The sequence below is a fragment of the Ambystoma mexicanum genome, chromosome 6p, assembly GCF_040938575.1.
Source record: "Ambystoma mexicanum isolate Mex_15411 chromosome 6p, UKY_AmexF1_1, whole genome shotgun sequence".
NCBI classification, from domain to species: domain Eukaryota; kingdom Metazoa; phylum Chordata; class Amphibia; order Caudata; family Ambystomatidae; genus Ambystoma; species Ambystoma mexicanum.
In genome coordinates this window covers 666,492,388-666,515,632 of record NC_090935.1, presented here as the reverse complement: position 1 = coordinate 666,515,632, position 23,245 = coordinate 666,492,388, and the positions used below count along the sequence as shown (strand labels likewise).

General features: G+C 43.7%; 1 protein-coding gene across 4 annotated transcripts in view; it reads right to left on the bottom strand.

The window, feature by feature from the left end:
* MSH3 (mutS homolog 3) overlaps positions 1–23,245 on the bottom strand; it is a 2,767,116-nt gene that overhangs the window by 1,770,508 nt on the left and 973,363 nt on the right. For all 4 annotated transcript variants that reach the window (XM_069627552.1, XM_069627549.1, XM_069627550.1 and 1 more), the window contains one exon: positions 12,727–12,811. In XM_069627552.1, the coding sequence (XP_069483653.1) occupies positions 12,727–12,811 (85 nt within the window). The remainder of the gene's footprint in view (positions 1–12,726; positions 12,812–23,245) is intronic.

Here is a 23,245-nt window from a genome sequence, read left to right as displayed (position 1 = left end):
GTGTGCAACACTGTCATTAGAGGTGCATATAATAACATTGGGCTAGCTTTAGAGTGCGAACCTGAGACAGACAGTTTGCACAAAGGTGATCAGACCTATGATGAACGTTTGTTTGCCTCTATGAGAGCAGTGCTTGTAATCTGGGGCAGCGAATAGCAAAAATATTGAAACAGCACTTTAACAGCTTTAATATTCTATCAAGAGCCCAAGTTAAGTGCACACGCCTTTTCCCACAAAAGTGTGAGGGAACCACTTCGAGAAATCTGAGCGAGCTCGCTATATAGCACCATCCAAAAAAGGTGAACAATCCTTTTACAATCTGCGTAAGCTTATTAACAAACCAGGAGCCTCTCACCTAAGGCGTAATAACCAAGTTCTTCTCAAGCAATGAGCAATTGGAAAAAGACCCACCAAATACAGAGGAAGTTGAACCTGCTATTGCCAACAACACTATTCTCCAGGATGTCACCAATTACGGGGATATAGACAACAATTCACTTCTTGAATTGTGCTGATCAATGCAGAGATAAATGACCCTGGCTCTGATGAATCCACCGGGGACATTCTCTCAAGGCCAGAACCCTTGTGAGTCTCACTCCCGGCTGGAGCACACTAGCAGACTATCGGCATCTCCCAATTTAGCCATACATCAGAAACCATCCATCACTGGAAGCAGCAATGAGTCTAGTGAAACTTCAGTCTCTAATCCAACAGCTCTGGCCGAGCTACAATCATCTATGGCTTCTTTATAATTTGCTTCAAAAACACTCTTAAAAATGGGCAGTAGCATCCTCGAGAATACCTTAAGTCTTGTGCCCGGTGGCTCAGCAAATGGCAACATTAGTTTAGAGGATGTAACAAATCCAATTCTAGAAGCTGTTGGTCCAGCAAAGCCTGTGCTGGATCCTGAGTCAGATGCTGCAGCGGCCAATAACTCAGATGTGTCTTTCGACGACTCACTAGAAGGGCGGCTATGAGCAAGAAGCCCCGTGAGGTGGCTTCCTCCCTGCCCACAATTGCTCCTACGGGTAATCCCACCAAGAAGGCCAAAAAGAAAGCTAATAGGGCCAAAAAACGCAAAGCAATTGGCTCAGGAATATTAACCAGTTGGCTTATCCCGGATAACGAGAACGAGTCCTTGAGAGATGCAGATGAGCTACTTGACTTGGGATCCCCACAATTAAACAACAACATTGATAAGATCTCTTTGACTCTAAATAAAAACACAAAAACAGCCCTTCTGGTTAAGGATCAAATAAAAACCACTGCTATAAATGAGGCTAATCAAACTGATTACTCGGGTAATCGAGTTTGCGTCATCAAAAACCTTTGCCAACAAAAGAGAACGAAATTGGTTAACTAGATCCGAACTCATGACCAGACGCCATTTTGTGCCCCAGCTACGTGTTCTCAGATCCAAAGATTTTGAGTTCGTAGAGCCTATGCATGTGACAAATCCCAACGTATCAGCCATCCACTGCAAGTTTCTATCGTCTGTCTAAATGATGCAAAGGTATAATGAGAGTCTACTCGTGGTGGACATAGAGATTGATGTTGATCCCGAGATGGTAGATCCGAGCTGGCCCAAGGCAGACAACATAGGGACTGTAGCAAATACTGCAGTTTCCTCTATACCTATAGGTGAACATGTTCATCTTAGGGATATCCAGAGTGCGCTGTCCTGTTTGGCAGAATCGCTTCCTCTGGCTATAAACAAACAGTGAGATCACACCATTGTCTCATGGAACTGCCGCGGTTTCACTCATCTGTTATCCCCAGATGGGTCCCTCTCCCTTTCAGCCGACCATTCAAGTATATGCCTGCAAGAAACTTGGCTACCCTCCCCTGTTATCCTTAATGGCTACCTGATTTATCAGTCACTTGCCAAAATAGGGGAGGACCATATGATGGGCTGATTGTGGGAGTTAGACAGCCTGTTAAATCCAGCCAAATGAAAAATAACCAAGAGGATAACATCATTGCCTTTGAACTGGAAGGGTAATTTGAAGATGTTACAGAAAGAATACTTTTCATCACCGTATATAATGCCCCAGGCGCTAACATCAGCAAGGCTATCGAGGAGGCCCTTCGTGACCTCCTTATCCAATGGACCTCGACAGCGGGGAACAAATCTGTCATCATCAACAGCGATTTCAACTGCCATATGAAATGCGCGGTGGGAACTTCCAGCAATCCCATATTAAAAATGACAAGCGAAATGCCCCACGCCCTTGCAGATCCAGAAGGTCTAGGCTGGATTCATTTTTTTTTTACAGCTGGAATTTGGAAATCATTAATGGCAGGACACAGCGACAATCCTGGGAAGCATACCCTGAGCAATGGCCGGGCCCAAAGCACGCTCGACTATGTGCTTGTTAGCCCAGATATTGCTTCTCGAGTCAAAGATCTGAGTATAAACCAGAATAATTGGAGTGACCAAAGTTCACTAACCTTATCATACATTGCCGATAATAAGGTCTCCTATCTTAAACCAATGGGGGACATGAAAGTAAATCAGGCAGGGACCCGTATTTGTTGGCATGAAAAAAATATCTACAACGCAGCCTGCGCTGCGGAATTTAGAGTTAAGTTATGTTACTCACCATTTTACCTCAGTGTATGTTAATGAGATCTAAAGGAGGATCGTCTCATTTGCTTCCTTCAATGCTACAGCCTCAAATAATGCGATAGTCAAAGACGACAAGCAGAATAAACCCTTTGACAAAAGCATAAGAGATGCAAAGCGAGAACTCAGGGCCACAATTTACAAAGCAAAAACTACCCATAAGTCTCAGGACTCCTATAAAACACCATGTAGATCACTTAAGAATAAATATGACGCCTGGATCAAGTCGAAGAGAAGTGCGGAGAAGATTGGACGCTGGCAGAAAATAGTCCATGTTATATGCTCAAAGAACACTTGAAACATCTGCGGTCTGTTGGGAAGGGGCTCTGGAAAAATTCCAATGATCAACCCAATCGGCCCCCAACAGTGGACAGACTTTCTCCTAACCAGTAATATTCCAACTGGAGGTGAGGAACAGAGCGCCATTCCTACCGTCCCTCCGGAACTCCCGTTCACTGTTTCAACTAACCAATTAATCACCAAGATCAAACATCGGAAATCCTCTAGAGCGCCAGGCGCAAACGGATTGGCAAACGTCGTTTTAAGGAGCAGCCCGGGATTTTGAGCATATCTATTAAAAATTCTGTTTGATAAAATGATGGCACCTGGTCAAATCCCAGCCTCCTGGCAAACCTCTTTCTTAATTCCAATATTTAAGAGAGGCCCAGGATGAAACCTAGTAATTACAGACTACTTTCTATGCTCGATTGTACATGCAAGTTGTTCGCATCGCTACTACTAGAGAAGTTGGAGCGATGGGTTGATAAAGCGGGCATACTGAACAAGTTCCAAAGCGGTTTCAGAAAAGGTTACACAAATATCCTAAACCTGACAATCCTAGATCTACTTCGTACCAGGGCAAAGAAAAATGGCAACCCTCCACTTTATGCCCTGTTCATCGATTTTCGAGCATCCTTCGACCTTGTGCCAAGAGACAAACTATGGCTGAAACTTGAACAATAGGGTTTCCCAGAAGAACTCCTCTACTATCTGAGGCTTTTACATCGTAATACCACCACTAAACTTAAGCTGGATTCTCAGGGTAATATGACAGCTCTAATTGTGTAGAATAGAGAAGTCAAGCTGCGTGACGGCTCCTTTTCTGTACAATTTCTTTACCCATGATATCCCCACAGTGGTATCTGCAGTGCACAATTGCCCCCCTACAGTCCATACCGAGCACTGCCCTGTACTTGGTTACGCCGACGACCTAATTTTGGACCATACATTTAGTGGGTTACAAAGGTCGACCAACACACTGTGGGTATATGAAGAGACAAATGGCTTAATTATTAATCAAGAAAAAACACAACTCAAGGTATTTTCGTGTAGAAAGATTGCCTGCCCCAGATTAATCATACAAGATTATGAAATAAAATATCCTGGCATATATAAATATCTGGGAGTGGGGATTGACGCCATTGGAGATCATGCCTCTTGTATACAATCACGTACAATCAGAGATGCAAAAATAACTGCTCTGATCCACCAATTCACCATCAAGAATTGTGGATACACCATAAGAGGAGTCCGCCAGCTATACACACAGGTTCTTGTCCCTATGGTCATCTATGGTCTGGAGGTGCTGCTGTCCATCGATCTCAAATGTGTTCAGGTGATGGAGGGCAAATTTTGGAGGAGGATATTGGGTCTCCCTCAATGCATACCAATGGGGATCATCAGACTTGAACTAGGTCTGGTATCGCTAAAATCAATCGTGATGAAAAGGAGAGCCGGGATGTATCGGAAGAGGAGCAGTAATCCTGTGAACCCGCTAATGGTCTCCATCTCCCAAGAAATCTCTAAGGAGTCCACCAACTATCCCTTAAAAATGAAAATTGAATGCTTCTATAAAGAGATATGTTGGACCCCTAGATGGAGTGGAACCAGCAACTCAACGTAAATTGCTTTGTCTAAACGGGTGGCCCTTTGGGACTGGCTGGAAAATCATGAGTATCTGGCCAAACTCAAAAAATATCAGTTCGTACTTTATATGCTGTACTCATTTAAGACCCCTCAGAACTACATGAGCTTGTGCCCTTCCAGCAGACTCAGGCGCTTCCTCCTCCTTTTGAGAAAAGACCATCTACCGGTCCTAGGTAACAAAGGAAGTTCTAGCCAATTGTCCCCTACTGATAGATCTTGCTGGGTGTGCAAAAATGGAGCAACTATTGAAACAGCAAAACACCTACTGACCGCTTGTCCTTCTCTGTTAAAATTATATTGCTTGTACTATGGCAATCAAGTCAGTGACTTGGAATTTGTTGAGGAACTTATGTTTTGGTATCGCTGTGTTAACTCACACAGTTTAAAAGTACACATGGCAATGTATAGCATATGGCTCAGAATCAAAACATGATTGTGTATTTCTATCTAAGACTAGCAGTTGCTCATAGTGATATGTTGCATTTTACCTGTTTCTTTCTCCTAAACCTTATGATTGTTACTTTATTTTATTTTTATTTCTACATCATTCTTAGACTGTTTATGTTCATATTGTTAGGAAAGATTTCGTAATTGTAGGTAATTTTCCTTCCATGTGGCAACCCCTAAACTTTTTGCTGTTGCTTTTTCACCTTGTTCTTGACTTTGCCAGAGAAGTGCAGCCTTCTGCCGCACTCCTCTGGGCTTTCGCTCCATTCTTACGGGGAAACTGACATGCCCTTAAGACAGTCAGTACCGGGGAACGCTGTTTCCCGTAGTTTCTTTTATCATGTTGCGGCTTTCGTGCAACATGACACAAGAGGGCACTGTAAGCTAAGTTACAGCTCTCTTGGGTCTCTAGCCTTCTACAGGCCCTAGATACTCGTTTAGGATTGTATCTGATCGGTGCAAGTGATTCAGGGACAGGAATGGTGGCAGCGATCGTTTCTTGTGTTTTGAGCTCCTTTTGGCGTTCTAAGTGCGTTTCTCGCGCTTAACCCAAAATGGTGGCCTGGCTCCCAAAATGGCCAGACCACGAGGCTCCTTTGTCCTGTCCGCTGACCGTCTTGCTCCCTTCACCTTCCCCAGGTCGAGCCGACCCGGGGCCTTCCTTATTTCGGCATGTACTTTCCCGCGAAACACGGATGCTTTCGCGGGCTTCTACATGTTTTGTGTGTGCCTCCAGGATGTGGGCTGGGATGTCTGGTCCCAATACACATCCTGGGTGCCAGAGAGTCTAGGGTGGTGTGAATGCCTGGGACCACCGTGGTCCATGATTGGTCCACGAATGGTGTGAGTGTTGATGAGCGGATCTCCCATTGGGTCCCCTCCGTTTTGGCGCGAAGGGAACCGTGGATAAGAGGGGGCTGGAAACACCATTACCATGTCGATCTCCTGAGTTCTCACGAACGAAGGAATACAGGAGCCAAGTATCCTGCAACCAAGAGGCTGGACCGAGGAATCGCTGGTGACCCGCTGAAGGACTTCTCCTCTGCACTGCTGTCGCCTCGTGAAACCCTTTTCACCTTTGATCGAACCAGAAGGCCTGTACTGGTACTTCGTCCCTTGGAATAGCGGGAACAGCTATTCTCGGCATCTTCACCATCTCCTGTCAGTAAGCCTTCGGAAGCGTCTCTGGGCCATCCAGCTGACTGACCAGCTTACACGGGAGTTTTGCTCTGTAACCACCGCCAGGTTGTGTAGTATTTCGAGTCCTTGTCACTCTCACACGCTTCGTACACTTGGCGTTCCCAGGTCTGAGTAGTGTACATTTGGCTCAGATACACACGGCCGCTCCGTTGCCCTGCTGTGGTAACAAACTGTGCGGGTTTCTTCGATTGGGACGTCTTTTTACTCAACACGACGACGAGGCATTCCCTGCTCTTCTGAACCTGCCAGCTGCTGAAACTGACGCGGAGAAGCCTGGGTCTGCTTGCATCGGGGACCGGTGAGTAGCATAGCTAGGATCTGGTCGCCCTCCTGCAGGAGCCCATTGCTTTTCCCAGCTGTGTCAAACAGCACCCTTTTTCGTACTCACGCTCTGCTTCTGCCCACTGTGGAGGCTGCGCTTGAGTCGCGGAACTTGTTCTTCTTCTTTTGTGCACTAAACTGAACTGCCTGATTTCCCTCGAAGAGCTTCTCCTTTTGCCCGTTGGCACCAGCGCGTGCAGGTACTTTTGAGCACAAGGCTCCACTCTTCGCAGAGCTCGGACTTCCATCTAGTTAGGTGCCTCTGAAGGCGAACTGGGTCTAAGCATTATTTCGCACTGCCTGTCTTCCTTCCCTTTTAGGTGGACTACCCATTTCGTGCATCTAACGCTTGAGACTGTCGTATTTGTATATATATTGTGTTGATATGGTATGTGTTGGTTTACTATCGTTATATTGTGATTTTCTCGCTACGGTCATTGTTTTAAAGGCCTTGAAATAAATGTGTATATATTTTTAATATAACAACTGTTTGGAGTAGTTTGTAAGTGTTCTTGCTTTGTGTGCTCATTGCGGGCTTTCAGTCACCCTCACCCCTCTTGAGACCTAGTCTTGACCGCCGCGATCGCTACCTTGATTGGTCTGGCTCGTCCAGAGGTTACCCTGTTCCAAGTAATTAGGTTGGCCTTCTGAACTTCTGCGCCACCAGGACAGAGTTCAGAAATCCGTCTTAACACATATGCTATAATCAAATATTATCATTGTTCACCTAAGCAGTTGAGTAACCTTATGAAGCGAATTAGTATCTTATATCGTTTTATTTATACCTTCTAGAAATGTATGATAACCAACTTGTGTGTTATGCGTTTATCAAGTTTGTTAAAAGTTACGTTCCTTTTCCTTATTTTTATAAATATGTGAAAACTTTATATATAAACTGTACCACATTATTAATAAATTAAATTATGTCATGCTGCTCCAATTCGTCATTCGCCCATCTAGTTAGTGGTTCAAGCAAGTCTATCACAGAATCTGGCTTTTGGATGATGTCTTTTACTTGCAAGGCTTTTTTTTGTTGGTGTTTCGTTGGTGTTATGGGTGTGGAAAAATTTCTCAAAAATGCTCTGGAGCCTCTCTTTGAAGCTTTTGTTTTCACTACTGTTTTTTTCCCTTGTCCCTGCTTTCTTTCCTTATTGGATACGGTTGATTTGGTGTCTTTTTTCCTAAGATCAAAAATCGGAAAGGTCTCTCCAATGCTCCTATTCGATTGTATCTTTTGTTGTTGATTTTGCAGATGTTGCGCTGTGTTTCTCCGAGTAGGTGCTGCCGTTCCTTTGGTCATCTGTGCACCTTGATGGTCCTGTTTCCCAGCCAACCATGGTCTTTCCGTGGGTTGTGGTGGAGAACTATATTGTTAGATGCTACTTTGATTCCCTCTACAGTGGGTGTTCGTATAGCAGGACTAGGACATATTTTCTGCTTTGTGTCTTCTTTCTTAGTTTGACATTCTTTCGTTGGCTTGACCAATTCCCTCTGTTGATGTCATTTTACATAACTTCTGTGTCCATTGTCGCTATTCTTGTTCCTTTCCGTCACTTCATCTTTCGTATTTAGTACCAGTCTCACATTGATAAGGCTTTGGAGTCGTGTATTTTCTTGTTGCATGTTGTTCATCATATCTATCAGGGCAGATGACATGTATCCTTTGTCCGTTCAATAGTTTCTTGCTTCCTCGAACAGGCGGGATTGTCATTGCCCTGAGGCATAGGTATCCAATCTAAGTTGGATTTTATTAATAAAGTCCTCCATGAAGATGTGCTTTGTGTGAATGAGAGCCAGTAACATCGTCTGGTCCTTCATTGTGTCACTAATCGTTTCATACAACTTAAGAAATGATGTTAGTGCAAATATCGATGCTGACATGAGTGAGTTTTGCTGATCTAGCATCGTTGTAGGAATTGCAGAAGGTTGTTCTTGTCTCTGTATCTCACACTGGCAATGCTAAGATGTTATATCACTCTGGTCTCTTCCAGCTGACAGGTTGGTACAGTTATTCATTTTCATTTTTAAAGTATTGTTGCATTTGTTATCAATCTGAGGATTGATTGCGTGTTCATTTGTTGCCCCAAGTAGATGACCCGGAGATCTCTGAGGAACTTCGTGTCTTGGTGTAGATGTCCTATCTGTTTCTGCAGCTTTTAACTTCATTGGAAATACATTCCCAAATACTGCATTCCTTTTTTCGTGATTGGTCATAAGCGATTTTTCGGTTATGTCCAGTGATAACCGTGCCACTCACTTACTTTCTACTGCTGGAGTTATTGTCTGATTGCTTAGTGTATTGTTCGCTAGAACAAACTTTTGTTGCCATAGCAATTTTGCCTGTGCTGCCCTTCTCCTTTGTACCATTAATGGTGTCATACAATTTTCTGCTGGCTGCGCTTTCCCTTCCTTACTTCCAGTCACATACTCATCAGTGGACCTTTTTAACGAGTTCCCATACTTGCTCTGATTCACGTTTTTAGGCGTCATAGAGGCTTCATTGATGTCCTGATGTTTATGCTTATAATTTGCACTCTTTGCTTGCGAGTTCGCGTTGTCAACCGTAGTTTCACATTTCTTCCTTTCGGATCGATATTTCATGGGTTTTTTCTCTCCCACCCTGCTGTTCCTGGTGTTGGGTTGAAAGTCCTTGTATGATTTTACAGGGCCTACGCGCATAGTCATTTTTGAAAACGCTGCTTATATTCAAGTTGGTGTCAGTATATATCAGTTTAGTATGCTTGTGTTCAGATGGTGTTTCAGTGTAAAGATATTCGCCACGCTTTGAATCTCGCCAGAAGTGTTCACCCATTATCGGTTGTTGGTTTGTATGAGCACAGTATGCCCGTGGGTTTGTGTCACTGGCATCCGTAGTCTGAAATATGTGAGCCAGAACCACTCCCCCTGAGTGTTTTTCTGCCCTCACTGCTTCCCGAGCCGAGAGCCCACATCACGCTTGTTCACTCACCTGCTGTGCAGACTGCTTTTTCTTGATTTCTTTCACCGCCAATCTCCTCAGTCTTCAAGGTGAAAAGAGACGGTATTAGCAGGGACGGGGTTTCAATGAGAGTGGGAGCTTCGGCGGGCAGTCTCTTCTTTATACGGTGTTGTGTCCACTGGCCCGTAGAAGGCACCATTATGGCCACACCGCCAAGCTCCACAAACTCCTGTGCCAACTCACGCGCTGGCTCTACAGAGTGTTTTTGTATCCTGAAAGGGGTGTAGCCAAAATGTTGAAGTGACTAGATCTTGCAACCAAAAACCACGAGCCGTAGCAGGATCAGTCCACAAACTCCTCCGCCAACTCACGCAAATCATGTGAAATCAAAAACAATACCTTGATGAGATTTCCATTTCAAACAGTCTATCGGTTTACAGTTGCATATAATTTAGAACAAAAAGATGCAAAACGAGCAAATTACGTCTGCACATCATTGCCATCCCTTCTGGGCAATGCTTCAGGGCTGCCCTAAGCGAGACAGGGTAACTGCTGTTACCATCAGCAGGCCAGGAGAGGTGCAGCCCGGCTTCGCCCCCCGTCTGCTCCTCTCCTCCCCCCAGCTAGAGAGACACGCAGTCTATGCAACACAAAGCTGAGGAAGGGTGAGGTGTGAACAATCACTTCACCCTTTCCTCCTTGCAGCAAGGCGCTAGGAAACCAACAGTCAGGCAGGGCCCAGGTTCAAAGACCTGCCCCCTCCAGGGGGCCAGACAGTCGGCTATCCGGCCGGGAGCTGGAACACAACAGCCCCCACTACTATACATAACAAAGACCCAGGGCTTCCCTGGGTCTTATAAATACAGAGCAGCATGCTCTGAGAAAACACATCAGTTTGTGGACCCTGAACGGGGACCCAAACTAACAGGAGGTGCACTGTTTTCTCAGTGCCTTCCAACCTTTGCTTCTTTACCACAGAACCCTCCCACCCTACAAATAAGGGAGAAGAACAAAGGAAAAGAAGAACAAGGCACTGTACGGTGCCCACAACAAGTCGTGGGACATGAGAAGGCGGGTATGGGCCAGAGGGGGTAACCCCAGGACCCGGTGCCCAAAAGTATGTTACTATTATGATATGCGATTATTGTTATCTCCATAACCATATCTGTACAATAAAAACCAACAGCCTTTTATTGCCAACACTGACAACACTGTGTGAGCCAACTTATTCTGGGTGAGGGTATGGGGTCGGCAACAATTATGCATGCATATGGGTTCAGCAGTTATTGCTCATTTGACCCAGTCAACATTTAAGAAAACATGGTTATTTAAAAGTAAAATCGGGATCCTGCAAGACAGGCAAGTAAATGTCTTGACTCTTTGCTCAGGGATCGAATGAGGGGGTGGGGCAATCCAGCAGATAAAGGCACATCCTGGCAGGTGGGGGATAGAAAGTCACACCGATGAGGTAAGAGGAAAGAGGGGGCTGGTCTTGTGTTGTCGGGCCTAAGAGTTTTCCAGGCTCCAGTAACTGCTGTATGTTCATGACCAAGACCATCCTTATTGGAACATCCCTACCCGTGTCCAAGTCAGTCAGTGATCAGCATTTATTGCATGTGATGAAGGATACTAGTAAAACGCTTACAGAATGTTATCTCCCTATTGAGTGCGGCTAGATGTAGGCCTATTGTTCAATTTCTTTTGGTCGAATTGATTTAGTTCGATTCTATTAGGTCGAATTTTACCCTGAAAAAGTAGATGGTAGTTTAGGTGTAGGAAATATTTATGGGGGAGGGGTTGGGCAGTGGTAAGGAGTAGATCGGGGATGGGTTTGTTGTGTGAAATCTCCCCCACTTCCTATCTGACCCACGAAATGTGACCAAAAAGCAAAAGTGAGCATTAGACTACATTTCATATTAATTAACTAAAAGAAATACTTATTTTAGTTAAGGTTGTATGGACCTAGTGAATATCTGCAAAATAAACGTGAAATAAGGAGAGCCTGTGTGAGCGGACAGTTTAATGCACACTTTTAACGGATCTCAACTGTGAATGCCCCTAGGACCTCTTCACGAGTGCAAATCAATGTTTTTCAGGGCACATAGACCAAATTTGCATGCAAAGATACATTATCAGCCGGGATGGCGGTGGAGGGACAAAATAGATGTAGCACCAGCCCACAAAACCAACCCGAGCTGAGGGGCCGTTAAAGGGCCGGTGCCATGCATGTGCATAAAGTCTGAGAAATAATAAATCACAGTTTGTTAGTAATGCAGGACCTTACTTTGCTTACTACTCTAAAAGATTAGAACGCCATTGACACAAGAGCCATGTTGTGGCTTCGGCATTCCAAAGAAGTAACTGATGACATATGCCGATTTTGCTTGAAGGAGCCTGAAACCCTTGAACACTTAACTAAATGCACGTCAATTACGGCAAAACGTATCCTACATCTTGGGAACTTTTGTCCTGCGAGCCCAGATTCTCGAGATTGGTGGTCTCATGCAATGGCAGGCAATTCGGTGAAACTATGCTGTGCGATAGTTGATTTCATCCCCTCTCTCAATTTGAAGGTTGTGGGTCAATTAACTCAGACTGTGCCGCCCTAATCACGAAGCTAGATGGCACTTGCACGGTGGCTTCGGTTGCTCCTGTGTGTTCTCTTTGCACTTATTTTTATTGCATTTTTCTCTCTCGGTTTGATCTAATGGTAGCGTTTTTGGAGGAACACGTGAAAAAAAAATGTTTGTAATAAAAGTCTGATGTCACAGTGTTACGCTGAGACATATTAGACTGATGTTGCAAAAAAAAAAAAAAAAAAAAAAGATTATACTGCAACAGTTACTTTGTTTCCAACCCAGAGTCTGCCTGGCTTGCAGTTATGATTCCAAACTATGGAAGGGCGAGATGCAGGTTTAGGGCCATTGCCATGATGTAGCAGACTTATTGTTGCCAACCAAAGGCCCCAAGCAACCATCAGCAAGCCCAGGGTACCATGAAAGATCTAGAATAGTCCAATACCCCATTGCTGCGAATACTAAACACTAAACAAAATGCATCCTTTTGCCTGCATGCATACACACTACAGTGCAATTGGTACGTAGCACACTACTGCCAATGCATGTGCATGTGAATTTGGTCAAGTAAACAATATGCCAGTAATGCGCAAATGGGACTTAACAGAAGCAGGGATTTGCATGCAAATACAAAGCAATGAACATTAAATTCATGAACATACTTGTGCATTCTGAGCAAAAGCATCTCTGACCTGATTTTGTAGGATTTCTAAATTCTTTAATGTTGTTCCATTCATGCTGATATACTCCTTCTCATTGGACAAACGTGTAAAATTGCTGTAAATGGAAAATGTGCATGTTATGTCCCATTATATGAATACAGTATGTCCGTTTTCAAATCAAATTGGGTATGCAATAGAGGTTATGTCTCATTTTTGACAATCTCCCTGAAAAAAAGTTTCTTCTATTTATTTACAGATTTATTTCTAAATTGGGGGTTTCACCCGCCATCCACAGCTCAGAGGCGATGCATTTGTCGTGTAAGCAAGACAATGCAGTGCAACACTGGTTCGAATCCCGATCTTGCTCTTAGAAACCACTCGCTGATATTAAGTGCATTATAAGAGAACAATTATTATTATTATAATGCCCTTCCAATCACAAACATTACCACTGTATTTTACTCCTCTTTTCTTGCTCTCCACCTTTTAAAATTTACTTTACTTAACTTTCCCAAGGTTGACTTAACACATGTTCTTATTATCAGTGTTATCTTTTTCCAAACATTTCTTACATCCTTTCACATTTCAGATTTATATTTTTCTTATGTGTTCACATATTTCCTTTCCACCGTGCTCAAACATGAATGCCCTTATTGAGCTTTGAGTTTATTTTTTTTCTACCGCTCAAAAACCCTGGCGTCCTGAGAAGCCTGCTCCTGACTGAGATCCACTCAATCCTTCCTGCAAAGATAAGGAATCATTTAAAGCACACACATGTGCTTACTTGGAGAATATTGTGCCATCCGCATTTGAAAACATTCAGGTCAATGTATATGTACAACTGCAACCAAAGAGAGCCTCCTGAAGAAGCTGCACACAAGCAGCAAAACCCATGTTACGTTCTTGAGATATCACATTGAGAGTTTCAGGGGTTTGAGTGGACACATTGAGAGGGTCTATGATGAAATCATGACTGATCACAAAGGAAAATAGTTGAATATGAATAGATGATGGAAATGCTCACGTGAAGAGATGGATAATGATCAACCAAAATTGATGATAAAAAAGAAAAAAAATAGATCAACATTAGCTGTAAACTACAATCTGGCAACTTGGAAAGAATGTGCCAAGGTAACCTTAGAAGGATCACCTCACTATCCATTTGGAAGCCTGTGCAAACAGGCATAATAGCGGCAAACAGCAATTCTACATACCCAACAAATTAGTTCAAAATCAGCATGAATGAAGCCTGAGGTCTGCAAAATATTATGTATGGTCCTTATTTAAATTCATTACAATAAAGTCATCAAAAGGAAACGTTACTCACTGTGGTGATTACTGTAACCTTAGTCCGGAGTCCCATTTCCTCCATATTGTATGTGCATCCCTGGCCTTTTGCACCACAAAAATATATGCTTCCACGACAATGTACAAGTGCGTGAGGGTGCGACCCTCGGGTGTGACCACGCGCCCTTAGCAATGCCCTTTCAGGGCCCTACCACAGTCACTCTTTCTGTGTCGAACGTGAAGCTACTAACTGCACAAGTCAGTTGAGGGGGATAGAGAGAAGGTCATATGGAGGAAAGGATTAATTTCCTTATTGCTACGCCCATCCACTTTCCTCCATACTCTATGGCGATTACAATGCAAAGACCATCTGTGGGAAAAAGGCACTTCCTTGACTACCTTAAGCAAATAGGTTCCTCTTCAGGATCGCTTTCCTGAAGGCAACATCTGCCCTGCAACAGATGTTAATGCAATATTTTCAAATTTTGAGGGGAATACTCACATATCCGCTTTGCTAATAGTGTCCCAGGGAAACTGTATATGGTTCTAAGGCAGCAAAAAAACAGAATTTTGCTAACCCTCCTCACTGAAGTCAGGGCCACCAAGAACATTGTCTTCCAAGTGACCAGCTTGATGTCTATCAATGATATCGGGTCAAAAGGTTTTTGGGCAAATCTCACCAGCATAACACGGTGGTCACAAGAGGGTGAGGACGTCTGACTGGCGGGTATATCCTGCCCAAGCCCTCAAGATGTCTTTTCACCACCGGATTAGAAGAGGAAAAACCCTGTTGTCTTAATCTATATCCATGTAACTGAAAGCTGTCCTAACAGACTCTTAACCATTTAATGTCCACTTTTCTGTAACACAGAATGACAACTTTTCCAGTTTATTTTCAAAACATATGGGCCTTTACTTTACCCACATCCCTTTTTTATTATTTTGAGATTTTTTTTCATATATGTTGATCATATTGAGCATATTTAGCAATGGTGCTCATCCCTTCTTTATATACACATTGTACTTTTCTGCTCCATCTATTCAGGGCTAACATCAAATATCAAACTCATATATATGACATATATTACTCACCGTAATCGTATTTCTGATGATTGTATCTGCTTAGATTAACATACTATGCATATATAACAAACATCTAGTGGTAATCGCAGAGTATTGCATCTTTTTTTCGAAGATCGAACGGGACGTCGACATGGGCATGACAGTAACGCTATCCCTAACGTGACGTGTAGTGTACCCAAAATCCCTCAAGCGTCGAGGTCCCATTGGTTGTTTTTCTTCTGCCGTGAGGGAGCCTCCCAGAATGCATGAGTGAGTACAGAAGAGAGAAGGTGTAAGATGGTTATGCATCTAATAATCACTGGGGTGCCTTACTGGAATACAAGACGAAAGTAAATAAACAGGATGAGATTGTTTTCGTCAGCACATACAATCCACTGTCTAACCACATCAATAAAATCATAAGGCAGATTTGGCATATTTTGTCTAAAGGAACAAACCCGATTCCAATACCGAGATGTGCTTTTAAAAGAGGCAGGAACCTCAAAGAGATGGTAACCACCAATGATGTTTCAGAGTCTGGTGCAAGACAGCAAACCAATACTGAACAATGGGCCTTGTCAAACCATTGGGACATGGTGTTTGTGGCAGCTCTAGACGCTGTCCACAAACAAAGAACTGTAGCTGTTGACATTGGCTTAGATAGGCTAAGGCAACAAAATAGTTTCACCAATTACAATACGATGTGGGTCATTTATGTCATCTGGTGCCTATGTCGTAAAATATACATAGGCAACACTTAACGTAAAGTAAAGATATGAATAGGAGAGCACAAAAGCTGTATCAGGAATGGAATTCTCACAGCTTCTATGGTGCGGCATTTCATTACAGCAAATCATAACTGATGAATTAAGGTGGTCTGTATTAGAAAAGATCAATGTAACTAACAACAAACATGCAGATGAAAATAGACTATCAAAAGAGGAAATGTGGCTTATTTTTCTAAAACAGAGTACTATAACAGGCCTTAACAAGCACCTTGATTGGTGCAATATGATTAATTGACACACATACTTAGTGCCTCAATTTTTGTTGCATAACAATAGTTAGTACATGACAATGATTGATGAGAATATCCGGTGTGTTGTCCTTGAGCACATCCAACGAGTTGATGCCATTGGTATAAACATACAGACGTGATGAGCCAAAATAACTATATTTCCACGGTTTTAGCTGCCTGGTAAGAATGTATAAGATGGCTGCCATGTTTACACCTTGCAGCTCGATGGTATAACATTAGACAACGGACTTTATAACAGTGAATTTGCAGTGTACTCTGCTTGATTCACTGCACTTGCGTTTCCGCCGGCTGCTGAGTGTGTAATGGAGCACACAACACCAGGTAAGCAGCTGGGTTTCCAGATCATACACCAAATACATTGATTCCTGTGTGTCATTAAGGATAGACTCGAGAGACTGTGACATCTTGCGCAGCAATTGGTGAGCATCTGCATTTTCATTTTTATTTACTTAGTGGGTCACCTTTAACACGACCCTTGTTTTTGTGTTCCAGCAATCGGAGTGTCTTTTCGCGCTCAGTATGTGAGGGATGAGATACCCATCCACACACTAAGATATGTAACGTGGATCAGACATTTGGTCAGGACACACACTACAATCAAGGCTTTGAAGTAAGCGTTTTTCATTTTTTTGCTGGGAACACGTGACAATGTTAAGTACTGTAGACGCTCACCTGCCTTACTATTCAGCTTGTTTAGTGTTAGTAAATCCCACACCTCCTGACCTGTGATTATTTGATTTCTTCACGATACAGACAATGGGGATTAATTTGACCTACGCATCCTTTCTTCCTTTCTGATTTGTCTTGAACCATATGAATTTTGGAATTTCTGACTTTTGACTACTTTGAGCCAAATCAGTATACAGAATCCATAAAGTAATATATTACAGATATTAGTGTTTACTTGAACGGTAGGACAAGATCCCTCATGTTACCTACTCCCATGTCCCCTATTCCATTGTCTCTTAACAGTTAGCTACATTAAGAAGAAAATCGCATTCTTCTCACACCCCTAATTGAACACTAATGCAATAAGTGGGTAAGGGTGAGCGTGCTTAATGAGCTTTAACAGTCATTAAAGACAATTACCTCTTTGTCTGTGATTGAGTTGTTGTATCACGTTGACATTATGAACTTTCATTTTATATTGAGTTTATCCTTTTGTACCTTTATGTACAGGTGACCAAAAGAAATATAATTTCAATTGGCACGTAGTGAAACATTACCAGAAAAACAGCCAGTAAATAACCCCCCTGAACAATTTCGTATTACTTTGGAACACCTTTTGTTATGGGAAAGAAACATGTCGGGATGAGATTGGCCTGAATTATTTGTATCAGGCCACCCACTGATTTGTGTGTCGCAATTTATTTTGCAACTTACACAAGTGTTGATTCTTTATGTTTGATTTATATGTATTGATGCAGTGTATATGTGCAGAATTTTGATTGAGTCTGTTTGTGATCCTATGGATTGTCCAACATTGTTGTGTTGGTTTATTCACTGCATGTATGAATAGGTGTTGAATATTTTAGATGGAGTCTTAACTACTTTTTAGTGACACAATTCATTTGTATTGATTCAGCAAGTATTTCGTTTAACGAATAATGATTCATGTGTTTAACGTTTTAAACTAATAAATATGACAGATTAATAACTGCAAATTGATGGGATAGAACTGAATTTTTTCTACCCATATATTGGTCAATTTGAGATCATCTCTGCTTTTTCTAGTCTATTGTACAGATGCACAATACACCCGGTCTCTTTTTTTGTTTTTTATGCTACATATATTGAACCGGGTGTGATCGTGGTGTATACAAACCTGGTGTCCGCCATTCTTGTTGTGTGTAAAATGGCTATGTTCCTTCTGAGAGGGGAGGAAGGGTGGGCGCATGTGAATCTAAGCAGATACAATCATCAGAAATACGATTACAGTGAGTAATGTACGTCTTCTGATGCTTGTGAATCTGCTTAGAATCACATGATGTGCATAGACTAGCGAGCAGTACCAGAAGACGGTGGTGGGATGTGTGAAGGAACAGTAGCAAAGAGATGTCTTAGCACCACATGTTCCACCCGAGAATCAGACTTAGAGTGTGTGTCTAGGCAGTAGTGTTGGGTGAAAGTGTGAAAAGATCTCCAGGTTGCTGCTTTGCAAATGGAATCTAGAGGAACATTTGCAATGAATGCTATGGTAGCCCCTGTGCCCCAAGTAGAGTGAGCTAGGTACTTCGAGGATAATGGCTTGAACTTAAATCTAAATAAAACAAAGATAGTGGCTTTTGGATCCAATAAAAAGAAATGTAATCGCTCTATAAATAATATAAACATTAATGATGTGGATTCATATTCCTATTTAGGTGTGCTTGTTTTCGAGTAATACTGTGGATCATATTTTGCATATCTATTTGAGGAAGCTGCTTGCTGTGGGCCCAAGCACCCCAGGCTTAGCTCTTGCCTTTGAAGTTGGGGTTTTAAATATCGGCGTGAGTGTCGAATTTAGATTTCTTGACTACTTTTGGAAAATTCACTCAGGCTCCTCGGAGAATCCAAATATTATGAATGTTATGGGTGAATTAATAAAAGCCGGGATATATGCTAAGTACCCCTGGTATAAGAAATGTTGTGTATTATGTAACAAGTGGGACACTGATTTTAAACAGTTAAAGGGGGGTTTATTGACCACATTTTGGTACATTGAGCGCCATTCGATCACCCCTTCACAGATACATTCTTGCAATGGTGAGATTAAATGTTCTGCCACCAAGAGGCCGGATGTCGTGGTAGTTTAGATCTAAGCACTGCACTTGTGGTAGTGGTGCCATAAAGAATTTACAGCACTTTCTGTTTATCTGTACAAAAGTATTAGATCTAAGACGACAGTGGCATAAAAGACGTTATTTGTAATAATATTAGAACTGTTCTGGAGGCATTAATTTTGTTCCGTCTTGCACTAATTCATGTTTTGTGAACGATCTGTGCGAATATATTGTCAGCGATTTTAAGGACTTGGAAAGGACATTTTAATTCAATTTTTATCATTATATAGGTTATAAATTTGCATCATTTATCTTTTTAGGAATTTTTGTTTTTAATAGGGTTTTATCTTTGTAATTTGTATTAAACTGTATTTCTCTTTTTAAGTGGTGAAAACTGAAATAGCCCAGACGTAAAGGGTAGATCTCTCAGTGCAGGAGTATAACAGTGTGATGCAATTTACAATCCATTTGGAAATAGCTGATTTAGAGACAGGGTCGCCTTCTCTACTAGCTGCCACAGAGACATTGAATTGGTTTGTTTTCCTTAGTGACTTTGTCTTTTCAAGGTAGTAAATTACTGTCTTCCTCACATCTAGTGTGTGGAGGCTTCTTTCTGCTAAGTTAGTGGGGTTTTGGAAGCAAGTGGGAAGTTCGATTGATTGATTCACATGGAAATTTGAGATGAATTTAGGCACAATGCGTGGGTGTGTGCGCAAAACTACCTTGTCCTTGTGAATAGTCACACAGGGATCTTGAACTGAAAGGGCCTGCAGTTCACTAACTCTCCTTATCGAGGTAATGCCCTCTAGGAAGGCAGTCTTATAGGTGAGGGCCTTAAGGCTAGCCTTGTGAATGCGCTCCAAAGGAGGCCCCATTAATCTGGTAAGGACAACATTCAAGTCCCATTCGGCAGTTGGGTTGGAAATCGGGGGATGAAGTATTTTCACCACTTCCCTGAAGTCTTTAATGAAAGGCATTTTCCACCATGAAAACTTGCTCTGAGACGTGGTATACGTAGAGAGAGCAGCTAGGTGGACCTTTAAGGAATGTAAAACAAGTCCTGAGTCTAGTAGATGTGTTAGATAGAGGACAATATCTTTAGGGTAGCAGTAAATGGATTGACGTTTCTTGTATCGCACCAGATAGCAAAGCGCTTCCACTTGTTGGAGTAGCAATGCCTAGTGTTGGGTTTACGTGCTTCCCTGAGTATGTCCATGCATCTCTGAGGGAGTTGAAGGTGCCCAAACTCTATAACTTTAGGAGCCAAGCTGCTAAGGGGGGTGATTTAGGGCATGGATCTCTCCCTGGTCCCGAGACAGCATGTTGTATGGGAAAGGCATTTTCCTGGGAGGGGAGAACCAAGGTTATCGGGCCCACATTGGTGCCACCAGGCTAACTAACTTGTTCCTGGTGCATCTTGTGCACAAGTCTGTTGAGAAGGGGAATCAGGGGGTGGGAGAAGCATAGACAAATCTCCCGGACCATGTAATCCAGAGACCGATCCCCTTGGAGCGCATCTTTTGGTATCTTGAGGTGTAGCCTGGGCATTGGGTGTTCTCCAGAGTCACGAACAAGTTGATCTCTCAAAAACCCCATTCTGTAAAGACGTTGAGTAGAATGTGCTCTTGCAAACGCCACTTGTGCTCTACGGGTAAAGGGAAATCTCTGCTGAGACTGTCTGCATTAAGATTGAGCTACCCTGGAACATGCTGAGAGGAGGAACATGACATGTTTGAGTGCCCACTTTGAGATGTTGTTGGACAGTCTGGAAAGCCCTAGAGAGTGAGTGCCCCCCTATTTGTTTAAGTAGTACATGGCCATGGTGCGGTCTGTGAGGATCAGGACTGTCTTCCCCTGTAGAAGTGTTTGGAAAGCTGCAAGTAGCTCCAATAGGTTGATATGATTGGCTGTTACTGATTGGGACCATACGCTGTGTGCTGTCTGTTGAAGCAGGTGGGCCCCTCACCCTGAAAGAGATGCGTCCGTGGTGAGAGTGGCCTCTACTGCAGAGGTGGTGAAGGTTTTCCCCTGCAGAAGTTTTTCCTTTGACCACCTGTCATGATCACTGCTTCCAAGGAGCCAGGACCAGCCCAACGTCCTTGGAAGCAGGCCCCTAACCCTAATCCTAGGCACCAGCCGGTCCCCACGGGGACCTTTTGGACCTTGTCCTGGCGCCGGTGGCACCAGGCTCATCAGAATCATCGGTCCCGGCACTGGAAGCGCCAGGCTCATAATATGTGTGCAGATGTTTGGGTGGACTTACCTGCAACAGACCATGCTGCTTACTTACCAGCCACTTAGAAGTCCTCTGTGAACAGGAACTACCTTCTTACCTGGGTGGGGCAGCTCCATTCCCTGGATTCAGCATGGGGAAAGCTTCTAGAACTGGAACTCTTTTCTTACCTAGGCGGGGCCGTGGAGGAAGACGCCTCATCACTCCAAGGCTATTTAAACCACACCCGATAGAAGAAGCGTGCTTCGCGTTATTCTGCATCTGCAGCAGAACGCTCACTGAGTCTGTTCCAGCCTTTCTTCTTTCGATCCTGAATCTGCAAGAATCATACTCACCGTTCCTGTATCCAGTCGACAGCAGCACCTGCAGAGACAAGAAACAGCAGGTTAGCAAGGCAGTCTTAACTCGCAGTGCTTACTCACCTGATCCATCTGCTGCGGTCATTTCGGCACGCTGTATTTTCGCCTGTGAAGACAAAAGCATTGTCATTACTTACCGGCACTCCGTGAACTCTGGAATTCTTCACGCTGCATCGCCGCCTGCGGAGATAAAAGCATTTTTACTTACGGGCATTCCGCGGACTCCGGCGCTGCAAACAAACTTCTGAAAGACAAAAGAAGAGACATTAGACAGGTATTTACTTACGCTCATCGCGCTCTTCACAATAGAACGCCTGCAAATACTCCGGTGCCTCTTCAACACGAACTACGCTGCAAGGGAGAAAACAGCTAAGAGCGCTTGCATTTACTCACGCATTTCCAGGCGCTTTATTTCATCTTTCTCAAGAGTCCTGCAAGCAAAAGGGGAGAAAAGCATCATACGAAGTCCTGCCTTGCACCTAAAGACTAAAAGGTGTCTGGAAACTCACCGCTCGTGCTATTAACGACGGTAACGGACCTCTGAGTCCAAGAGGCCTATGTTTCACCAGTGAAGGAACTGGCAACAGCGCCCTGCATCAGACGCAGATGGAGAGTCCAGCATTCACCTATCTAAGGTGAGCACGTTGACCAGGGGGCTCTACGGAGAAGCTGGGGAGAGAGAGGAAGAGAGGCATTACACAACCCAGACCATTAACCCCTATATTCTTTCACCTGCAGAAACCTCACCATACGAGTTCGTCACACAATGCGAAGAGGTTCGACCCCAGAAGCCCATCGAGTCCTGCACATCACCTTTCGATTCACAGACACCTTCCTGCCACGACCTGCGCCTCCGTGGGAATCAGGTGAGCGTTACACCACCACTGCAGAGACTGGACGAGGGCTGCAGAGACAACCACTAGATTGTCCCACTGGACTGACACCATTGGCTGGAGAGCCAAACCTGCACGAGGTGCATGCGCAAGCGAGCGTGTGGAACTAGGAAGACGCAGGAAGCCATCATCACCAACAGTTGCATGGCCTTGCGAACAGTAAACCAGGGACTGGCTAGATAGTGAGGAATCTGAAACAGCATGTTTTGAACCCTCTCATTGGAGGGGAAGGTGAGACTGTCTTCTGTCCGAATCGGAGCCCCCAGAAATTGTTTGACATGGCTGCAAACTAGGCTTGATTTTTTCTCTTGCTAGAGAATCCCAGGCTTAATAGGAGATCCACTGTTGTCTGGGTATTTGATAGGCACGTTCCGTACAAGTCCCCTGTTATGAGTCAGTCGTCGAGGTAGGGATACACAGGGATGGACTGTCTGCACGGGTGTGCCGCCACTACTGCCAGTACCTTTGTAAACACTCTCGGGGCTGAGGCAATGCCCAAGGGGAGAACCTTGAACTGATAGTGCATGTATTCTATCACGAATCTGAGGTACTTTCAGTGTGCTGGCAACATTGAAATACGTAAGTATGCATCTTTCATGTCCAATGTGGCCACGTAGTCCCCCTGCCGCAGCAAAGGGATTACTTACTGAAGAGTTGTCATCCTGAACGTTTGTGGCTTGACATACTTGTTCGCAGGGCACAAATCGAAAACAGGGCACATGGTTAGATCCTTTCTGGGTACAAGACAGTACACTGAAAAAATACCCTTGTTTACCTTGAGATGAGGGACTACTTCAATGGTGCCCTTTTCCAGCAGGACCTGAGCCTCTTCCAACAGGATGTGCAGATGGTCTGATGACAGTCGTCTGGCTCTGGGTGGATGGTAGCGGGGTGGTAGGCGGAACACGATGGGG